Genomic DNA, 23,911 nt, shown 5'->3' with positions numbered 1-23,911 from the left:
TTAGGAAATTGCAGAATCCACCATTCTAGGATTTAAGGGTAAACTAGATGCACATCTCCTTAAGAGTGGCATAGAGTAAAACAGGTAAGGGTAAATTAGATGCACATATCCCTTGAGAAGCATACAGTGATATGGGGATTAATACTATGCCAGGGTATACTTGGCGGGGCCTCTGCATGTGCGGATCACCGGACTTGATGGACTCAGGGTCTGATCCGGAGATGGCAATTCTTATGTTCTTATGTGGTTTTTTTATCCTGTTAAGCTAACTGCATTCACCACATTCTCTAGCAACCTATTCCAGAGTTTAATTACACGTTGAGTGAAGAAATATTTTCTCTGATTTGTTTTAAATTTACTACCTAATAGCTTCTTCACATGCTCCCTGGTCCTAGTATTTTTGAACAAAGTAAACAAGTGATTCACATTTATCCATTCCACACCATTTAGTATTTTATAGACCTTTACTTCACACAACCAGCAGATGGTGCTCCAGAGAGGTTGAAGACCTGAGTAAGGTGATATGAGCGCCCCCTCTTGGTCACAGTTGATGGCAATGGTCAATGTTGGCCAGGGGACTTCATCAAAGCCTTTGTAAAATTGTCTTCCCCTAAGAGCTGGTGCATAAAGTTACATCTATTCCAAGGAAGGAATAACTTTGTGTATTTATGAGCCAGTATTTTGTAAGATACACACATAAGCGCCCCTGCTCTAACCATTCTCTGCCCCTATAAATGTCTATCATATGTATATCAAACAGAAGTAAACACTATTTCTGACTGCTTACTTTTAATCATATATAAACCAGAACAATTTTACTTAAGCATGTAAAATGAAGTTCTAAACACTCAAATCACTTATCAAGTCATCCCCATGTTGTCAAGGTACACAGGTAATTGTAGTGAATTTTCAAAAAGAAACTACACGAGTTCTGTAATGAAGTTGTACTGGTAATAAAAAAACATAACTGTGATCATTGTTCTTGCAATTTCTGTAGCTGGAAGTATGTGAGAGAAACTATTTGACACATATTTCAAAAATTCATTTATACCCTTATGTGAGGGAGTCTATAGGACACTGCCACCTCCTCCACAGTGTCAAAACCACCTTAAAACCCATAATCATACCCAAGGGAGAAATGACACAGGAAAGATAGAGCCAGGAAGGCATGGTACAGGAAGTACGAAAGCTCAGAGCATAGCCAGGTTAAAGAGGCTAAGAAGGAAGCAGTGACACCCAACTGCATTTGCCTCTACTACCTACCTGTGAACTGCAAGTGCTACAGTCAAGTAGGCTAAGTTCAACTTAGAACCTTGCAGCTTTGAATTTTGACCCAAATAAATGAGACTACATTGGTAACAGGCCAAAGACAAGAAAAGTATACTGCTATGCTGAGACAGCATTGTATGCCATGTCCCTGAAGGAGCAGGCCACTGGAGAACCTCATTACATCTAAGGAACATTTTCTGTTTATTTTCTCTCCCATACCTGGGAATGGAATAGGACTCTTACCTGACATTTATAATAAATTGAATTTTCTTTTACCTGCACCTGTTGTGTAGTTCATTTTCCTGGCTCTAGGTCCACCCTTGCTCTTGTTACCATAGCTTATAGTTTGCTTCACCAACTCATGCACTCCTGATTCTCCTAAATGGATTTGATGAAAGAGCTAAATAAAGCCGCCTGTTCTTCCTGTTCAGCTACTATTTATAGGACAATTTTTGACCCAACAGACCTAACCGGCTAATTCCTAGATCTTTTGGAAAATTGCTCCCATAGTTTCCAGATAACTATAGGTCATCAGATGAAGCCTACATTGTTTATTTCCTTAAACTTTCTCTTTATTGATTTCTGGACTTTGTTGTCCTGATTCTGCCAAAGAATACAAACCCTTGTATTCATCAGCATGATATTTCAAAAGTCCAGTTGGCTCAGCTTGTACCCAGTGACTAGAGGTCATTAAAATAAACCTATGAAGAACTTCAGGAATTAACAGGGATGGGGAGAAGTTATCAAGCTGCATTAGGGCCTAAATCACGTTATTTGCCCAATAAATCAACTTAAAGTGCTCTAATGCAGCCTGTCTTGCCCTATCATAAAATAAGCAATTTTATTTTATTAGATATTTATATACCACCTATCAAGCAGTTTACAATCAGGTCCTCAAGCATTTTTCCTTTCTGTCCCGGTGGGCTCACAATCTTCTAATGTGTCTAGGGCAATAGAGGATTGAGTGACTTGCCCAGGGTCACAAGGAGCAGTGCAGGGTTTGAACCCACAGCCTCAAAGTGATGAGCCTATAGCTCTAACCACTAGCAGCTCATTACTATGTAAAAACCAAAACCTGACCACCAGGTGCACATCACAAGTCACATTATGGGCATAACATTTTGGGAGCATCAGTGCATCTTCCCCATACCACAACTCCTACTTCCCCTGATTATCTCTGCACCCCCTCCAACCACTTCTCTCTCTAAAGGCACCCCCCCCCCCTTTCTTGGGGGTATAAAGTGGGCACAAACTGCTTCCTCTCCTCCAACTGAGGAGGGGTGAGATGGAGCCCCTGAGGGTGATCATTATGCACTTGAGGAAAAATGAACTGAGAGCCTTGTCATATTTGGGGCTGGTAATGCGTCCAGGTGAAATCTCTCATTTATTGTCATATTGTTCAATCAGTCTTTGCTTCTGTGGTCCGACATCATCCCTTGTTGTTGCATGCAGTAAGGATATGAGGCTGGGATCAAAAGAAGGTAAATAGACAAATAGCAGCCTGGATTATGAAGTTGTGGGGCCAACAAATCATTCAACCTAGACAGCATTAATTTTTCCAACATTGGTAATGATGTAATTAATAACAATTTGCAAACATGTTATGGAAATACCTGCTATACTAACAAATTGGTGGGAAAGTTTGTTTCAGTCTGCCAGGAGCTGGCTACCAAGAGCTTCCCCAGATTTGTGGCAGTATTACCTGAGCATTGTAAAGGACCTATAAACTGGAATGTAAGTGGCTGAGAGACCCCCACCCCATTCACTATTCACTCACAAGTGCAAATAGATTTTTGAACCCATATAAAAGGTTGTTTGTTCTGGTTTTGGAAGGCCCCAACGAGCTCCAGACACATCTGGAGGGCCTCTGAGCATGCGCAGATAACGGCACACACATCCGTGCATGCTCAAGGCCCTCCAGAAGTGGACGAAGCTCGTTGGGAAAGAAGACGAGGCTTTGAGGGGGCGGGGCTGGGGGGCAGAACAGGGAAGAACTGGAGGTGGAACAAGGCAGGGCTGGGGGCGGAACAGGGCGGGATATGCCTCCAGGTTTTTGAGGCTCCAAATATGGTAACTCTAATCCTGATGGTAGATTCCCTTGCTGCATGCAGGACATCCAGCTAATGCGGGCAGATAGTTTGACAGCCTTGCTGGTTCCAAGGCAGGCTAGAGGTGTTATGATTGTTCTACATAAATTATAATTGAATTGGTTATCCTTATGTAGTACTGAGAATGTTGATTATGTTAACATAAAAACATAAGAATAGCCTTACTGGGTCAGACCAATGGTCCATCAAGCCCAGTAGCCTGTTCTCACGGTGGCCAATCCAGGTCACTAGTACCTGGCCAAAACCCAAGGTGCAGCAATATTCCATGCTACCAATCCAGGGCAAGCAGTTTTGCACTGTAAAGCTGCAGCCAAGCTGTAACCACTCACATCTTGTCTTCCATTGACTAGTAAATTCCAATGTACTGTATGGGTCATGATTGGCCACGGTGCCTTCCTCCTCATCCCGCAAATCCAGGTTGGGTGGACGAGGGAAGGCAAGGACTAAGGCCCAAACAGGAAGTTGACAGGTAGTTCGGATTGTCATGGCCACCCACATGTTAGTTACTTGTAGACTGCAGAGAAATTGCGAGGACTAGGAGGGCTATTTGAACCTCTTTTAAATCTGAATTTCCAGCTGAAAATACAAAGACAAAATAATTTAAAATCTAGACTCATCTGTCCCTTGTGTCTAATGCCTGCCTTCAGCTCTCTAAGGTGCCTTAATAGATTTGAGCGGTCGCACACATCTCCAAGGCTCTCTGGAAGCTCCTAGTGTTCTTTTCTTTTCAAACATATTAAAGTCAAAAGGGAACAGGCTCTCAAGGTCACTTCCATAAAGCACAGCACCGGTTCTCTGTGAGGGTTTTTTTTTCTTTATAATAGGAAGGTTGCTGGTTTCACTTGACTGCCTCTCCCCTTTATTATGCATCTGGAACGGTAATTGGAAAAAAATGCAGACAAATTGCAGGACTATCAATTTGTAATTTCCATAATGATGCTGCAGCAATAACAATCAAACAAGTGTGTATGGGGAAGGCAGAAGCTGAGGAGTGGGAATGATTTCTGAGGAAAAAAGCAAAGATGGGATGCAAATTCCATCCAGCAAGGGTGGGGGTAGGGCATAGGATGAAAACTGTGCCACAGAGGAGCAAGGAAACTCATGTGGAGAATAAAAGTCCAATCAGCACCCTACCAAGCCTGTACATGTGTTGTAGCTACAGGGGCTGCAAATATGGAGGGGGGCAAAAATTACTCCCAGCCTACTCTTTCCTCTCATTGGTGGTGGCAAGGAAGGGGCACCAGAGAGACAGTTACACAGGATCCTGGTATGGTATGGTCCTGGGTCCACGACATATTTTTTTTCTTCTTCTTGGGGATTAAATTAAAAATCTTATAACAGCAAGCAGACACCCAGGTTCAGTTCTTCTCTTTTCTACTGTCCCCAGCACCTAGGAAAAGTAGGAAAAGTGTAGATCAAGGGTGGGAAATCTTGATCCTCAAAGGCTGCAATCCAGTCAGATTTTTAGGATTTCTCCAATGAACATGCATGAGATTTTTTATTTTTTATTTTTTTGCATTCATTGCCTCCACTGTATGGAAATAGATCACATGCATATTTATTGGGGCAATCCTGAAAACACAACTGATTTGCAGCCCTTGAGGACCAAGGTTGCCCAACCCTGGCCTAGTGTTTTGGGGACAAGTGTTGTCCACTGCTATATACAAGATCATTGGTCCAGTCCTTGAAACAGGTGTTCTGTCAAACAAATAGATAAAATAACAGTAAAAGCCAGAAGGATGTTTGGGAGCATAGGGTGAGCAATAGCCATCAGGAAAAAAGAAGTAGTAGTAACTTTATATAAGTCTCTGATTATTCTTCATTTGCCAACTAGATCCAGTTTTACCCAATAGGACTGATCCAGTCCTGGATTTACCCCATCCATGCAAGGATTGTAGTTCTGATTTCCCCATTTCATTCCCTAAGAAAAGGAAAATTACAAGTCCCTACATGCACTAGGGTAAATACAGGACTGGATCAACCCTCTCAGGTGAATCTGGATCCAGTTGGAAATGTCAGTTGGGAGTACCATGCATATTTCTGGAAGCCACACTTTCAAAAGGATATAAACAAGATGGAGCTCAGCCTTAGGAAGTGGCATCAGAAGGCAGGCTCGAGCTGTCATGAGCAGCAAGGAGGAAACCCTGCTCGCTGCCAGCGAAGACATGAAGAAGTACAAAGAGAGTGCATTTAAGATACCCCTCATCTCCGGGGGAGATTCCTGGAGCCATTCCCTCCTCTGCACCAGGCGTCATGCTCCCTCTCTATGCCACTGGGCCCCATGGTGTAATTCTGTATAGACTGCCTAAAGTTAGGCACCAAAATGATGCACATTTAGGGTTACCATATGGCTCCAGAAAAAGGAAGACGGATTGAGACATCCGGATTTTACTTCCATTGCTTTCAATTGAAGTTTATGTTTATTAAAATCTTTATAAACCGCCTACACAGCCAAAAAAGGATCAAAGCAGTTTAAAATATAACTCAATCAAACTTATAAAAGAACTCCATTTAAATAGGAAAGAAAGAACAATGAAAAAAATTAACAATTCTAATAAATAATACCCTATTACAACCAGATTAACAAATAAAACTAAAAATTTATTAATAATACAAATTAAAAATTTGAAAAAGAAAAGAAAAAATTATATAATTATCTAAATGCAGATTATATATAAATGAAGATTGCAGTCCCAAATTCATCATTTTAAAAAGGCCATTTGAAAAAAAATGAGCATTTAGATGTCTTAAAATTTTGGAATAATTCTTCCTTTCTCAATTCCACCATCCTCCTTACTTCCATTGCTTTCAGTGGAAGTAAAACCCGCATTTCTCAAACCGTCCTCCTTTTTCTATGGTAACCTTATGCATACTAAGCGTGACTTCAATAACAGCAATTGTGTGCAAGCCACTGAAGACATTTTAAATGAGTTTGATATATCCCTATTAGAATTATCCAATATGATTCACTGGATTTCCCTCATTGAAAACACAAGCCTCGTACATCTTGTGGCTTGAAAATTGCAAAATCTCCTTTTGCTGAAAGACTCAAAAGCAAAAAAAGAAAAGGAAGATATAAAGTACTAAAAATTCCATCTTAGAAGAGAGAAGGTGACTAGAAAGAGTAGGAGATATAAAAAAAAAAAAGCGTGATGGAAAACTTAAGAGGCAAATAAAAAGAGCCAATGTAAAAGAATTGGTAGGAAGAAGCTTAGAGAATGAAAAGTGAGGCCCAGCAGGTTACAGATGGAAGCAAATAAGTGAGAAACAGAGAGCAAGCAGGAGGCATCACTCCCAGGAACCTGATATGACTTCATCTGCGCTCAGTTGTCTGGACTCAGATGTAAATATTGACTGAAATGAGTGACAGCTCTCTGCAGCCTCAAGTCTGGGTGCAAGAGGGAATTGTAAAGTTCCCTGTTTTGTTTTGTTTTTTAATAAATCTTTTAGTTTCAAAAACAAACATAAAGTGCAATAGAACATATGAACAAATGATACAATAATCAGCACTTATATCCCCCTCCCCCCTCCCTGGATGTATGTAAAATTCATTCGGAAATCCGAGTGCATTCGCTCATATTTATAAACTTGGCATAAGTTTGCCACCAAAAGATATAATTTAGTCTATCCCAATTTTTCCAGTTTTTTGTAATTAGCTGCACAGCCACACCTGTCATAATCAAAAGTAATATATTCTTACTTACATTAATTGGGTTTTAACAGAGTCCTGAATAATACTATGTAGTATGACAAAGGAATTGAAACTTCCAATATCATATTGATTTTACGTAAAGTTCCCTGGTTATCAACATTCCTATCACAGCGTCCAACAGCAGTAGCCTTGATATGAGAAGAGGCTACCTAATTTTATTTTAGGAACAATGCAAAAAGTAAACCAAAACTCTTAGGGAAACAGAATCAAATTTTGCATCCTCAATTGAGTTGGGATTGGATGTATTTAACATGATATACCACCATTGACATAAGTATTAGGCGGTGTACAATACGTAAAATTCTAATCACCTCTAAACTATTCACACATCATAAAATTCCTGTAGTAACATATTTACTATCATTTTTAGGGCTAGATTTACCAAAAAGCGCTGTGCAGTAAAAGTGCAGTACTGGTGATATTCAGTCTGGTAACTGGCTAAGTAAGTGAAAGATAGAAACATGATGGCAAATAAAGGCCAAATGGCCCAATTAGTCTGCCCATCTGCAGTAACCATTATCTCTTCCTCTCTCTGAGATCCCACGTGCCTATCCCATGCTTTCTTGCATTCAGACACAGCCTTTTTCTCCACCACCTCTTCCGGGAGACTGTTCCACGTATCTAACACGCTTTCTGTATTTACTTAGATTACTCCTGAGCCTATCACCTCTTAACTTCATCCTATGCCCTCTCATTTAACAGCATCCTTTCAAACGAAAGAGACTCAACTCATGCACATTTACACCATGTAGGTATTTACCGTAAACATCTCTATCATATCTCATCTCGTTCTGCCTTTCCTCCAAAGTAGGATTGATCCAGTGCTATGAAAGACTAAGGAGATCGCATTTAGGGGCTTGTCCCCAATTTGTGGTTCTTCTACCTTATTAAAGGTTCTGAGCACTTGCGAGGGTCATATGAGTGGTTGGGTACCCTTACTTGTTCAGCACGTTTAAGTTTTACTTTGGGACTCATTGGTGTTTATTATGCCCAGCAAAGTATCGATTGGGATTTCCTCCAAAGTATACATATGGAGATCTTTAAGTTTGTCCCCCATACACCTTAAGATGAAGACCATAGACCATTTTAATAACCTTGCTCTGGACCAACTCTCACCAAAGTCTTATACAGGGGCATCAATCCTTCCTTTTTCCTACTGGCCATACCTCTCCCTATGCACCCTAGCATCCTTCTAACTTTCATTGTCACCTTTTCAACATGTTTAGCCACCTTGAGATCATCACATACAATCACACCGAAGGCCCGCTCTTCTCTCATGCACATAAGTTCTTCACCCCCTAATCTGTATTGTTCCCTTGGGTTTTTTACAGCATTCAACATTCAATTTTAGCTGCCAAATTTCAGACCATTCTTCAAGCTTTGCTAGGTCTTTCTTCATGTTTACACTATCTATTGCAGATTTTGGTATCATCTTCAAAGAGGCAAATCCTTCAGCAATATCGCTTATAAAAATGTTATAAAGAACAGGACCAAGAACAGAACTTTGAGGCACACCATTAGTAACATCCCTTTCCTTAGAACAATCTCCATTAACCACTACCCTCTGTCGCCTTCCACTCAACCAGTTCTTGACCCAGCACGTCACTTTGGGGCCCATCCTGAGGTTCACTCAGTTTATTTATTAGACACCTGTGTGGAACACCATTAAAGGCTTTGCTAGAATCTAAATACACCACCATCTAGCGCACTCCCTCTATCCAATTCTCTGGTAATCCAGTCAAAGAAATTGATCAGATTTGTCTGACAAGACCTACCTCTAGTAGATCACAAGGGCAACACGAGTTGATCTCGGAACCCATCCTAGTCTCTGAGATACTCACGTTGCCTTTGCATTCTCCCTACTTTCCCGACACTGCAAAAGCCAGGCGCATGCAGCCACTGACCAAGCACCAGGCTGGCCCAGAATTTCCTCTCCGACATCAGAATTGACGTCAGGAGAGGGGGGAAGGCTTGTGGGCCCAATGCTTGTGAAGTAGCTGCATGAGCCTGCCTTTTGCGGCATTGGGGAAGCAGGGAGAAATCTGCGGTGGCTTGTGGGGGCAGGGAGAGAGAAAGAAAAGGGGGCAGGGAGAAAGAAAGATAAGTTGGGGGAATGAATGGAGTATGTCGGGTGGCAGGGGGCAGGCAGAGAGAGAGGAAGAAAAAGTTGGACTCATGGAGGAACAGAGAGAGATGTTGGTTGGGGAATAGAATGAGGTCTGGAGGAGCGGAAGCATGCAGAAGGAAGTGCAACCAGAGATTCATGAAATCACCAGACAACAAAGGTAGGAAAAATGATTTTATTTTCAATTTAGTGATCAAAATATGTCCGTTTTGAGGATTTATATCTGCTGTCTATATTTTACACTATGGCCCCTTTTTACTAAACCGCAATAGCAGTTTTTAGCACAGGGAGCCTTTGAGCATCGGGAGCAGTCCAGGGCATTCAGTGCAGCTCCCTGCGTTATAAACCGCTATCGCGGTTTAGTAAAAGGGGAGGGGGCATATTTGTTACTGAGGTGACATTGCATATTTTAAAATAATCTGCCTTGACCTCTTTGAAAAAAACCCTGACTATAAATCATAATTAGCATTTTCTCTGCGTACAGTGTGCTTTGTGTTTTTTAAAATTTTATTGTTGGTAGATCATTTTGACTTGGGTCATTTTAAAAGTAGCTCGCAAGCCAAAAAATGTGGGTACCCCTGCTCTAGTGAGTCCATGTTACCTCCAGTGCTGTAATTCACTAGATTACAGAAACTTCACCATTCTCTGTATTAAAAATGTTTCCATTAATTTGCTTATCACAGAAGTCAGACTTACTGGCCTGTAATTCCCTACTTCTTCCTTACTTCCACTTTTGTGGAGAGGGACCATATCTGCATTGAAAAGGAGCCACCAGAACTTCCCTAAGTTCCTTCAGCACCCTCAGATTTACATAATCTTGCCCTATTGCTTTGCCTACCTTTAATTTAGCTAGCTCCTCATGAACACAAACCTCTGAAAATTGATCAGGGTCTACCACTCCACCATCTCTATTCACATCTGTCTTCTGTGGTCCCGCTCCTGGCACTTCAGCCATGAACACAGAACAGAAATATTTCTTAAGCAATTCAGCCTTTTCTTTATAAGCTTCTACATACAGTATTTCTCCCCTTCACCTTTGAGTCTCACAATGCCACTTTTGCACTGCTTCTTATCACTAATATATGTATAAAATGTCTTGTCTCTCCATTTTACTGTGTCAGTTATTTTTTCTTCCATTTGCATCTTTGCTTTCCTGACTACTCGACCAGCTTCTCTTAACTTTTCCAGATATTTTTGCCTGTCTTCTATTTTCTGCAATCTTTTATAGCTTATGAAAGCTAACCTCTTATTCCTTACCTTCTCAGCTACTACTTTTGAGAACCAAAGCGGCCTTCTTTTCCTCTTACTTTTACTTAATTGCTTCACGAAAAGGTTTGTCACCCTTACAATAACATCTTTCAGGTTTGCCCACTGCATTTCATCTACAAGTTATTAATTCCTTACACTTCCAATAGAACATTAAGATCCGCTGAACAGCATTTGCTGACGATTCCTTCCCTTAAAATTATTAATACTAGACGACAGTTGATCTTTTCAGTTACGGCCCCCCAAACTTGGAATTCTCTCCCTAGCCATTTAAGGGAAGAACCCAATATAGAAAAATTCAAAGGTAAACTGAAGAGCTTTCTCTTTAAAGATGCCTTTGTAAATTAGTCATTTAGTCTTTGAACGAATTTTATTTTTTTTTCTACAATTTTATTGAAGTAATTTTTTTATCTTCCCTCTCCTTATGTATCCCCCTTATTTGTTTCTTTAACTTTTAAACAAATTGTAACTCTCATCCATCTCCTCCCTTATGTTCCTAGTTTTGTTAAATTTATCAATAGTCTTGTTAGTCTTAGTCTTTATATTTATTGTACTATTCCCCTTATTTTGTAATTTTATTATTATGTACATCGCTTAGAATTTAGATTAAGCGATTAATCAAATATTATTAAACTTGAAACTTGAATACTGGAATCAACAATCTCTTTGACATAAGAGGCAATTAAATGTGGAACATTGCTTAATATCAAGCCTCCCATGGATCGCTACAAAGGCAGGCTCTTCTTGATTATGACAGGGATAGGTATGCAAATGATAACACGCAATTGGAAGAATTGTGATTGTCTCAACTTTCCATTTTGGTGGGCCAGTTTATGTTTAGGGTACAAATACGAAAAGATAAATGCGGATATGTTGGGGTATGGCAAATTATTTAATTTGGTTTGGGGCCCGTTGACATCCTTTGTTAATTCAACATAGTTGTCTTGGCTTAAATGTTTTGTTTATTTTTATACATATCCAGGATGGGGTGGGTGGAGGGGGATATCTTTTTGGTTTATTTCTTGATTAAATTGTTGTAAGGGAGGGGAGGTATATTTATCTTCTGCATTGATATTAATGGGATTTAAGTGCTTATTTTGTTATTAATATCTATATAATTCATTGCACTTTGTATTAGCTTTGAAAATTAATAAAGACTTTTTTTTTTTTTTAAAGGGATTAGTCTTGTCCAAGGGAGGTTGGGTGTCAATCTAAGTTGAAGTGCAGCACATCACCTCTGTCAGCTCTTTATTCCTGTACAAGAGTCCAGGCTTCAGCAATAAAAGGAAAGTTAAGCTGCACAAAGGATTAAGGATTTAGGGCCGGATTTTCTAACATAAGAATAGCCTTACTGGATCAGACCAATGGTCCATCTAGCCCAGTACCCCATCTTCATGGAGGCCAATTCAAGTCACAAGTACATGGCAAAAACTAGCGCCATTGTTGGAGGTCATCTTAAAAGCGGCCACCAATCATGTGTCAATCACACGATAGCACCAGTTAGAGAATCATTCCTCTGACAAAGGTAGGAGTCCAGGATGGGGCTTAGATGTTCTAAGCTAGACCTGTTTTAAGAACATAAGAACATAAGAAGCGCCATCTCCGGATCAGACCTTCGGTCCATCAAGTCCGGTGATCCGCACACGCGGAGGCCCTGCCAGGTATACACCTGGCTTACCCTATAGCCAACCATATCTCTATATGCCTCTCTCAAGGAGATATGCATCTAGTTTGCCCTTGAAGCCTAGGACTGTCGATTCCGCAATAATCTCCCCTGGGAGAGTATTCCAGATGTCAACCACTCTCTGTGTGAAGCAGAACTTCCTGATATTAGTCCTGAACTTGCCCCCCCTTAGCTTCATTTTATGTCCTCTTGTCCGTGTCAAATTGGACAATGTAAATAATCTTCTCTGCTCTATTTTGTCGATTCCTTTCAGTATTTTGAAGGTCTCGATCATATCCCCACGCAGTCTCCTTTTCTCAAGGGAGAACAATCCCAGTGTTTTAAGTCGATCCTTATATTCCAGTTTCTCCATACCCTTCACTAGTTTAGTTGCTCGCCTCTGCACCCTCTCCAGCAGTTTTATATCCTTCTTTAGGTAGGGAGACCAATGTTGGACGCAGTATTCCAAGTGTGGTCTGACCATTGCCCTATAAAGTGGCATTATAACTTTCTCCGATCTACTCGAGATTCCTTTCTTTATCATGCCCAACATTCTATTTGCCTTATTTGCCGCTGCCGCGCATTGTGCCGACGGCTTCAGGGTCCTATCTATCAGTACACCCAGATCCCTTTCTTGTTCACTTTTTCCCAGAGTTGCACCTGACATTCTGTACTCGTATTCCTTATTTTTACTGCCTAAATGCATTACCTTGCATTTCTCCACATTGAACTTCATCTGCCATTTCTCCGCCCAGTTTTCTAACCGACACAAATCGCTCTGGAGTTCCTCACTGTCCTCCTGCGATCTGATTTCCCGGCAGAGTTTTGTGTCGTCTGCAAACTTGATGATCTCACTGGATGTTCCGTTTTCCAGGTCATTGATATAAATATTAAAAAGGATCGGCCCAAGTACCGAGCCCTGGGGTACACCACTAGTCACTTTCTCCCAGTCGGAGAACTTCCCATTTATGCCCACTCTCTGCTTCCTATTTTCCAGCCATTTGCCTATCCATCTTTGTATATCTCCCTCTATGCCATGGCTTTGTAGTTTCCTGAGAAGTCTTTCATGTGGAACTTTGTCAAATGCTTTCTGGAAGTCCAAGTATATTATGTCCACCGGCTTTCCACTATCAATTTGCTTGTTCACGGTCTCAAAGAATTGGAGTAAATTCGTCAAACACGATTTCCCTTTCCTGAATCCATGTTGACTGGGTTTCATCAAGTCGTGTGTGTCCAAGTGCTGAACTATGCTATCCTTGATCAGTGATTCAATCATCTTGCCGGGGACAGACGTAAGACTCACAGGTCTATAGTTGCCCGGTTCTCCTCTCGATCCTTTTTTGAAGATTGGCGTGATGTTCGCTTTCCTCCAGTCGTCTGGTATCTGACCAGTTCTGATTGACAGGTTTGCAAGTTTTTGCAATAACTCTCCGATTTCAACCTTCAATTCCTTCAAGACTCTCGGGTGAATTTCATCCGGTCCAGGGGATTTGTCACTTTTAAGTTTGTCGATCTGGTAGTATATCTGATCTAAGTTCACTTCAACTGTGGTGAGGCTGTCCTCTATTTCTCCTGTAAACAGTTTCTCCGCTTCAGGTATTGTTGAGGTGTCCTCCTTCGTAAAGACGGACGCAAAGAAGGAATTTAGTTTGTCTGCGATTTGTTTATCTTCCTTGATGTACCCTTTTCTTCCCTTGTCGTCCAGGGGTCCCACTGCCTCTTTTGCAGGTTTTTTCTCTTTCACGTATCTAAAGAAGGGCTTGAAGGTTTTAGCCTCCCGGGCTATTTTTTCCTCATAGTCCTGTTTTGCATCCCTCACCGCCTTGTGACATTTCTTCTGTTCATCTTTATGTTTGTTCCAGGCTTCGGTTGTCTTCGTGCATTTCCATTTTCTGAAAGAGTCCTTCTTTTCTTTTATGGCTTCCTTCACCTGTATGGTAAGCCATGCCGGTTCTCCTTTGCCTTTAGTTCTCCGATCTTTGGAAATCCTCGGAATGTAGAGATCTTGTGCTTCTGCAATAGTATTTTTCAATAGGCACCATGCCTGATCTACTGTTTCAAGTTTGTCCACCATCTTCTCGAGTCGTTTTGTTACCATGGCTCTCATGCAATCGTATTTACCCTTTTTAAAGTTTAAGGTGGTGGTTAAGGTTTTGGTATGTTTCCCTTTCCCGATGTCAAGTTTAAAGTTGATTACATTGTGATCACTCGTTCCCAGTGGAACCATGACTTCTACTTCTGTTATCGGTCCGGTGAGACCATTTAGGACCAAGCCCAAGGTGGCGTCTCCTCTTGTCGGCTCTTTTACCATTTGCTCCAGGAAGCAATCCCCTAGCACCTCCAGGAACTTGGCCTCCTTGCCGCAGTTGGAGGCTCCTAGTTTCCAGTCTATTCCTGGGAAATTGAAGTCTCCCAATATAACTACATTGCCTGTCTTGCATACTTGTTTGATTTCCTCCATCATTTCTGAGTCAGTGACCTCCGCCTGTCTTGGGGGACGATAGTAAAGGCCAATTTTTGTATCTGCACCATTGTGACCAGGAATTTTGATCCAGAGGGACTCCAGCTTCTCTTTCCTGTCAGTTGTAATCATTCCAACAGAATCTATTCCTTCCTTAACATATAGGGCAATACCTCCACCTTTCTGCCCTTCTCGATCCCTTCTATATAGTTTGTATCCCTGTAGTACTGTGTCCCATTTATTTTCTTCATTCCACCATGTTTCTGTTATGCCAATGATATCCATGTTCTCATGTCTTGCTATCGTCTCTAGTTCTCCCATTTTGTTTCCTAGACTTCTAGCATTTGTATACATACATCTAAGTTCCCTTTGTGTTACCTTTTTGGACCTTCTACTCTTGGCTGTCCTTACAGTTTCATTTACGGTATCCTTTACTGCTCCTGTGTTGTCTCCCATGTTTGCTGTGTGGTCATCCCCTCCTGTGTCTGAGTTGTCCCTTCCTGCTTGTTCTCCTTTGTTGGCTGTGAGGTCGACCTCTCTTGTGTATGAGTAGTAGTCCTTTGTTTCTACGTCGGGGCGTCCTGTTGTCCGTGCCATCGACCGGACCTAAACTGACCACATGACTATTGGAGCGATTAAGTAATGAACCCCACACTCCCCCAATGGTCTCTAACCCTCTCTTACCCCACAAAGATCTAAAACAGTGCCCACCTGTCTCTAGAATAACAGCACCTAGTAGATCTGTACACTGGTGTCTTAAGTAGCCTGGTGGGTGGGCTAGTGAACCATAGAGAGGAGGACTCAGGACCATAAGCCACTCGAAACATTACATTTATGGTGGAAAGTGTGAGGCCACCAAAACCTTACTATACTGCTATATAGATGCCACCTGCAGCCATAAGGGCTATTGGGGTGGAAGACAGGTGGGTATAGTAGGTTTTGAGGGACTTTTGGAGAGGTAAGCATATATTATAAGGGATATATGGTAAGATGTACATCTGGCACCCTTTTGTGAAGGTCATAGCAGTGCCCTCTAAGGTGTCTTACTGCTCTGTTAGTATATCTGTGTGGCCAGTCTATTATAATGCTGGCCCTTTCCATGTCCAAATGGTCTGGATTTGGCCATTTTGAACTTGGACATTTTTGTGGTCAAAAATGGTGAACAAAGTTTGACGTCCTTGCAGCCATGACGTCTAAGTAGGCAATTAAAAAAATTTTCTTTTAGAATGCCCAGCAATTTTTCTGGTTTCAAAATGGCCATTTCTCCGCCTCCGACTTTGGATGTCTTGCGGGAAACAACCAAAGTCAGATTTAGACTTTCTATCGAAAATGCCCCTCTTTTGATTGTATTCACTAAATATTCAATTTTTAAATGTTTATGCAAGACTTCCAATCTTCTCATTTTCATTGGAACTGTTTGTGAAGATGACACTTTTCTGGGAAATAATTCTTAAATTTAAATGATGTTTGCATGCTTAGAGGTCCTTTTACAAAGTTGCAGCAACAAAATGGTCTTTCCCATGCACTACCCAACTGAATTGAAGCCCTGATCTTGTAAAACTAAAATTTAACTACTTTGTGAAAGGTAGTATTATTGCTGCCACCCCCATTATGTCCTGATGACAAACTATTTAGTTAAGAAGATGAATTGCCTTCTGTTTCCCACTTTTCCAGTTATACAGATAGAAGAGTGATAGTCACTGGAAAGAAATGAATTTTCTGCTTCGCAGAGTATGATGGAAGGTTTATCCACATACTGATATGATTATTCAAGAAGTGGTGACTGTAAACAGGCAATGCCTCATAACTAGACATAATCTAGACCCAACATATTTTGTAGATAATTAATCCTGCCCAAATTTGCTAACCCAACAGCAAGTCTGCCCTCCTGTTCAACTTTTCCTTGTGCAAGTTCCACCACAGAGACCACAAAGAGAAATGTTACACCAGAAAGCTATAAACAATACATCAAGTTACAACTTCCAAATCTTTTTTTTTTAGCTGCTGTGAAGAATGACACATGATCTTGTTTAATTTCTCCCCTCTTGACATCTGAAAAGGTTCCTGACTCTAATTTGCTTGGCCTCTCCTTCCTCTTGACCTCTTTCTATTAAACTGTCATTTATCAGTCTCCGCTCCCCTTCCTCCCACCCCAAACGCCAACACCTCTCTCTTGATGACTACTGCTGTCAAATATTGCCCCCATTTCAGCCATCCCAGACTAGTGCTGGATTGCACACTGATCAAACAGAAAATGCATTAGGATGGAGTGAAGTATTTAAGAGACACACTTCAATGAGCTGTTGTTAATATATATTAAGCACTGGAGTCATTTCATGGTAAAAAAAAATATATATATATATATATAGGCTTGATGCATTTCACCACTTGGGACATTTGGTCTCACCTCTAGCTCTTGTTGCTATAGGTTAGGCTAAAATATACAACTGATGAGGCATTAACAGCCCCCTGGGGAGGGAGCATAAGCTAATCACTGCTCTTATGGTGAAGAGGTATGGTACACTCCAATGGAATGAATTCCAAACTCATTTGCAGGAAGGTAAAAGGCAAATAGATTGTAGCAAGTAAAAAACAAAAAAACAAAACCCCAAACAGCTGAGCCTAGATCTAACGAACATTAACAATAGCCATACTGGGTCAAACCAATGGTCCATTGATGGTTACACTCTTGACTAGTTTGATTTGATTTATTATCTTAATATACTGCCCATTACTCTAGGTTTAAGATCGGTTCACATTAAAAATAATCATTAGCTTAACAAGTAAGTTTTACAATCTCAAACAACAAGAAAATCATATTACTTAGTAATAAAACAGAGATGAAACTCCATTAAAAAAACAGCCTATCCTTCTTATATTAACAAATAGCTCTGCTTAACATGTTATTAACTACTACCCACTTGTTCAAATAACATTTCAATAACTAATTTACCACTTTTTCAAAGCTGATTACCTTCTTCTTCAAATAATGTTTCAAAAGGCTGAAGAAAACAACCATGTTTTACCAGACCAGACCATACCATGCAGTGTCTTATACCCTGCAAATTTCAACAAGAATTCTAGATTACTCACAATAAGATATCAGAAGCTACATTACATTTTTGATTAAGAATTGAAGTAGGTTATTGAATTGCTTTGAATGTCACTGGTTGAAGAGATACATTTTTAGCATTTTCCTGAACTGGCAGTATGAGGGGTTCTGATGCACTTGTTGTGGCAGGCTATTCCAGACCTAGTGTCCTTGGAATTTAAAGGTGAACTTGAAAAGTTTCTTCCAGCGGATTTGTAGAGGAGATGAATAGATCAGTTTATGCCACTGTGTTATTCTTGAATTGTTGAAGCAGCATGATACCTTAATATCAGATATTAGTCCGTGAGAGTTTTCTCCATATATGGTCTTGTAGACCATAGTGTTCTTTTTTTCATTGTCAACCAATGGAGTTCTCATAACGGTGGGTTGGCTTGGCAGCAGACGCCGTTCATCAGAGCTGCACTTCATTACAGCATGTGTTGAAAGGTTCATGGAAATTGCACGTATTTAGTTATTACAAGACTCCTGAGACAGGCCCTAGTGGGCTGAAACACGATCGTGTCGAGTCCCTCACAATAAAAGAGACTGAACAGCGATTGGTCACCTTTGTTGTTATATCTAATAGATGTTAGCCTTATCATTTGTAAGGAAGGGAACTCTAACAGATTCCTTTGAAAGAAACGAAGTGTCCCATCATGTTTTACTAACTTACTTTTAAGATAGCCCAGTTGAAGTAAACAAAATGCTTTAAATACTTAATAGGCGCCTAACTTAATTAGTAAATTGGATCCAATTATGAGCTTTAACAAGCTCATAATTGAAAAAAAAAACTTAATTGGCACAATTCTACAAAAAGGCACAATTCTACAATAGGCACAATTCTACAAAAGATAGGTGCCTATCGCATGATGCCTAAGAACGTCTAACTTCAAAATAGGTGTGTTTAGGGGTAGAGAAGGACTTAGGCGCCGCTAGGTGTGATTCTATAAAGGACTTAAGTGCCTAAAATGTAGGCCTTTAAAACACAGGCCCACATTATAGGTGCCATAATTTTTAAGCTAGACACGATTCTGTAAAAGGTGCCTAAGTGTGATTGACAAGAGATACAGTAAGTGCCTATATTATAGGCGTCTATCTCTTTAGATGCCATTTACAAAATTTCTCCCTAAATGCCTAAGGAAAGTGGGAAGGAAGAAAATAACAGAAAAGTATAATTCCATAAAAACCCTCACCATCACTTTTACCTTCTTCCACCCATATAGCCATTAAGGATGGGAAGTCATTTCATTCAAATGTCATTCGCAGATATGAATGTGTATTATTTGCGCATAGAACCAGATTCTATAAATAGGGTTCAAAAATGGCCACCAGAAAAGATTGGTACTAAGTACGATTCTATAAAGGTTGACATCCTTTGTTACTTCAACATAGTTATGTTTGTTTAAAATTTTTTTGTTTCTTGTTATACATGTCCAGGACAGGGGGATGGGGGGAAGATATCTGTTTGGTTATTCTTTGATTAATTTGCTGGATGGGGAGAGATATTTTTCTTCTGAATGGTTATTGATTGAATTTAAGTGCTTATGTTGTTTATTACTGTCAAAGTATTTCCTAGCACTTTGTATTAGTTTGGAAAATAAATAAAGATTTTTAAAAAATAAAAGGTACGCCCCCTTTATTGAATCATACATAGCATCAATTGCCGCAGCCTAACTTTGGGCACCAGAATTATGCCTGCTGAAACCTGGTGTAAGTCCCAACACCCAAGCTGAGCACTCTGACCCATTATATTATATAACAATGTGAGCAACTTTTCAGAATACCCCGAACATGCTCAAGTCCTTCCCCATGGGCATACACAGTGGCATAGTAAGGGAGGGCAGACCGCCCAGGGTACCGTCTTTTGGGGGTACTGGCACCTCTCCTGCTCTCTGCCCTCCCCCTGTTGCTTCCCACTCCTCCCCCACTGGGTGCACACCTTCAATTTCCCACCACCATACTTCTAGCTCTTTGCCGGCGAGCTGCAGCTCCAACCTGCTGCTCATGCTGGCCTCAGCACTCCCCTCTGATACTTCCAGGTCCTGTGACTAGGAAGTGACATCATATGGAGAGCAAATACTGGTGCGGGCAGCAAGTTAAGAGATGCTGCCTGTGCCGGGGAGCTAAACAGGTATGGGGGAAGGGAAGGGGAGCGCGTGTGATGGGGTGTTGTAGAAGACGGGCGAGGGGGGTACGTTACTGCCCCGGGCGCCTCACACTATTACTAAGACAGTGGGCATACAGTAACCTAGCATATGAGAGCAGATAAAGACCTGAATGGTCCGCCCAGTCTGCCAAATAGTTACACGCTTTATAAATTTACAATTAAATTATATTGTCTTTTTTCTTTGATATTTCTGGGCTATAGACCATAGAAGTCTGTCTAATACTGTCCTTAGGTTCCAGCTACTGGAGTGACTGTCAAAGCTTGCTCCAGCCTATCCAAAACATCTTGTTATTTGCGTGATACAGACCATAAAAGTCTGCCCAGCACTGTCCTTATGTCCAAATTACTAGAGTTCCAATCGAAGCCCTCCCCACCTCAACCTAAACTAAAATGCCATATACGGGGCAAAGATCATGCAAGACTGATATAAACTGGCTCCTTTTGAGTTGCGTGCTATGGGTTTTGGGTAACAAAGTTTATAGAATAGTGCAAAGCCAATTAATATAATTTATTGCTTGTTAACAGCTTGTAAGCCAATTAAGTTACTCACAAGTCTTGGGATCCAACCCAAATTTAGACATCCAAATCAGCATTATCAAACCTCTCCCCAAAATAAGCTGTTAACTCAATGCAAATCATTTGAAGTGTGCTTGCAAATGTAGGATATAGTCAAGGCACACAGATAAACAAGAAGAAATTCTAACAATGCGCTAATCTTATATTTCATTTGTCTAAAAAAATTACAGCCTCATTAGCAGAAAAAAAAAACTTTGATATCAGTGAAGACAATCACTCTGACAAATGATTAGGTGTTAGTCATATGTGAATTCACCAACCATCTGGCAGCTAATCATCCTTTCAGTTGGTAACTTTTTTCCAACTCATTTACCAGGTTATTTTTTTGTCAATTTCAATGAGATATGTGTTATACATTTTGGGCAAGATCCTGGGAAATGGAGCTTCACTGCGAGGGAAACTCATGGATTGTACAGAGACTAAACCTAGACTTAAAAACTCATTATAGCCTGCAGATCCTACACTTCCAGACAGATTTTTTTAGGACATCAGGCTGCCCGGTGCTATAAATTAACTTCTGAATTTTTGAATAAGACACCAAAAAACAGTCTTAGAGACATTTGGAGCATCGAGATAAAGCAGTATATTTCTGTGACTCGATGGCCACGAATTTGGACTTGGAGAATGAAGTGCACAGCGTCAGCATCTATGAGACAAACTTGTTTTTTCCTGTTACATAGATCTTTTTGGATCCCTGTTAGGTTACACAAGTTAGATAGTTCTAAATCTATTAGATGCTGTCACTGTCATTTAGACATAGGGACGCTGGATCATATGTTATTCTTTTGCCCGTTAATTCTCAATTTTTGGAAATTAATATGGGGACAGATTAATGCAGGGGGCCGCATGCAGCCCCATGAAGTATTTTGTGCGGCCTTGGTTGAGGGCGATGCAGTGTTTTCCTCTGCTGCCCCCGGGTGTTTACCGTCTTGCCGACTCCCTCCTCTGTCTTGCTGCAGCATTTGCGCGTTTGTGAGGCCCCAGAAACATTTGTTTTGGCCAATGTGACCCAGGGAAGCCAAAAGGTTGGACACCCCTGGATTAATGCAATTCTTGGTTCTTCATTTCCATTAGCATATGAGCTGGTTATATGAGGAATATTACTACATGTTAAACCCCCCACAGAATCGGTATAAAAGTCATCTTTTTTTAGTTATGACTGGGATTGCTATAAAGATGATAACACATAGCTGGAAAAATTATGATCGTCTTAGGGCTCCTTTTACCAAGCTGCGCTAGGGCCTTAACGTGCAGAATAGCGTGTGCTAAATTGTCATGTGCGCTAGCCGCTACCGCCTCATTTTGAGCAGGCGGTAGATTTTTGGCTAGCGCACTATAGCATGCATTAAAAACGCTAGCGTGCCTTTGTAAAAGGAGCCCTTAATTTTTCTTTTTGGTGGGCAAATTTATGTTCCACATATAAGAATGAGAAAATGAATGCGGATTTATTAGGACCTGGTCATATATTTAAATTGGTATGGGAACCATTGACATTTTTTAATGAATGCAGCATAACTAGATTGTTTCTTTAATTGATATACTTCTATTCACATCCAGGGTGGGTGGGAGGAGGGAGGGAATACTTTGGTATTATATAAAATAAAAATTTTGAAAGTATAAATATGTATTCATTATTGATTTATTGATTACTTAATGGAAGGGTGGGTGGGATAAAGATACTGTATGTATATATTTATAAGATGAAAATGTGTTTTGTGCTTTATTCTCTGATTGTTAATATGTATATTGCATTGTTAAGTTGTTCTCCCTTGAGAAGAGGAGACTGCGAGGGGATCTGATCGAGACTTTCAAAATACTGAAAGGATTCAACAAAATGGAACAGGGAAAGCAGTTATTTACAATGTTCAGTGTGACACGGACAAGAGGACATAGACTGAAGCTGAGGGGGGACAGGTCCAGGACGAATATCAGGAAGTTCTGTTTCACGCAGTGAGTGGTGGACACCTGGAATGCTCTCCCAGAGGAAGCAATTGCAGACTCCACTGTTCTAGGATTTAAGGGTAAACTAGTTGCACATCTCCTTAAGAGTGGCATACAGTGATACGGGTAAGGGTAAATTAGATGCACATCTCCCTTGAGAAGCATACAGTGATATGGGGACTAAAACTATGCCAGGATACACCTGGCGGGGCCTCCGTGTGTGCGGATCACTGGACTTGATGGACCCAGGGTCTGATCCGGAGATGGCAATTCTTATGTTCTTATGTTTACAAAAAAAATAAACCAACCTTGTGAAGAAAACATATTTGCCTCTCACACCACTACAGATGTGATGCAAATTATTTTGCCGTTGATCACAGCATGTTTCAAAATACTTAATGTAAGAGCACTTTTCTAAAACTCACTCAGTCCATTTTTTTTTTGTCAGATTTGAACTAAGAGATTCATTTTGTTCATCAAGATTACTGTAGCTTGTTCCTGTGCCAAAACTCATGGACTTAGTTTTGGCATAGGAATAAGCTACAGTAAACGAATCTTGTCTTAATGAGCGAAATTAAATCTCATAGCCAAAACTAACAAAAATGAACAGAGTTTTGGAAAAGTGCTTTTTTGTGTTAATAATAACAAATATTTTGCAGGGAAATTTGGAGGCTGATATTAGGACATATGCTCCTAAATCGGCCTCTCTGTAAATTTACTATGGTTGAGTGCCTAAATTTGTGCTCAAAATTCCACTGAGCTAAATTTAGGAGCATAAAAATTGGGGAAAGAGGCAGATTTAGACAGGGAGAAGAAAGTTAGGTGCTTAGCACTGATTTTCAGTACTAAGTTTATAAATTAAGTTCATTAATCTAGGCAAAGGAATGGCAGGTTTACATTCAATCAAAATTGAGAGTGCCAAAGTACAGATCAAACAAGAACAAAAAAAAAAGCACAAAGGGCCTTCAAGTTCTGAACAAGTATACTCAGTACACATGTACTGAGGGGTCCTTTTATCAAGCTGCGGTAAGGGTTTAACGCGCGTAATACCGTGCGTTAAACCCTTTGAGCAGGCGTTAGTTTTTTAGCCGGCCGCAGGGGTTAGCGCGTGATGAAATGTCCGACGCGCTAACCCCGCTAGTGCAGCTTGATAAAAGGACCCCTGAGAGTGTGGCAAGAGTTGGGAGAGTGTGGCATAGTAGTTAAAGCTATAGCCTCAGCACCCTAGGGTTGTGGGTTTAAACCCATGCTGTTCCTTGTGGCTCTGGGCAAATCACTTAATCTCTGCATTGTCCCAGGTACGTTAGATAGATTGTGTGCCTACCGGGACAGACAAGGAAAAATGCTTGAGTACCTGAATAACTCATGTAAACCATTCTGAGCTCTCCTGGGAGAACAGTATAGAAAATTGAATAAATAAATAAATAAATAAATGTGTGCATGTTTCATTTTCACTGTGCCAAGGATAGTGCGCCGAAACATGAACCGTTTCAGGTCCTTTAATAAATAGATTTTTTGATTGCTCAGAACTT

The 23,911-nt window shown here is 40.6% G+C and overlaps 1 protein-coding gene across 5 annotated transcripts in view; it reads right to left on the bottom strand.

Annotated features, from left to right (window-relative positions):
• The window catches only part of LOC117366745 (ephrin type-B receptor 1), a 908,513-nt gene that overhangs the window by 378,173 nt on the left and 506,429 nt on the right, over positions 1-23,911 (bottom strand). Inside the window, exon 1 of one of the 5 annotated variants that reach the window (XM_033958539.1) lies at positions 1,546-1,664. The exons of 3 other annotated variants lie outside the window; for them this stretch is intronic. In XM_033958539.1, the coding sequence (XP_033814430.1) occupies positions 1,546-1,567 (22 nt within the window). In that variant the 5' untranslated portion in view covers positions 1,568-1,664. Of the gene's footprint in view, positions 1-1,545; positions 1,665-23,911 lie in introns of those variants that run through there. One more of the 5 variants, XM_033958540.1, reaches the window with a different exon arrangement.

The sequence above is a fragment of the Geotrypetes seraphini genome, chromosome 9 (genome assembly GCF_902459505.1).
Source record: "Geotrypetes seraphini chromosome 9, aGeoSer1.1, whole genome shotgun sequence".
Classification (NCBI taxonomy): Eukaryota; Metazoa; Chordata; class Amphibia; order Gymnophiona; family Dermophiidae; genus Geotrypetes; species Geotrypetes seraphini.
The sequence above is the reverse complement of the archived record's forward strand: the minus strand, read 5'-3'. Positions and strand labels throughout refer to the sequence as shown.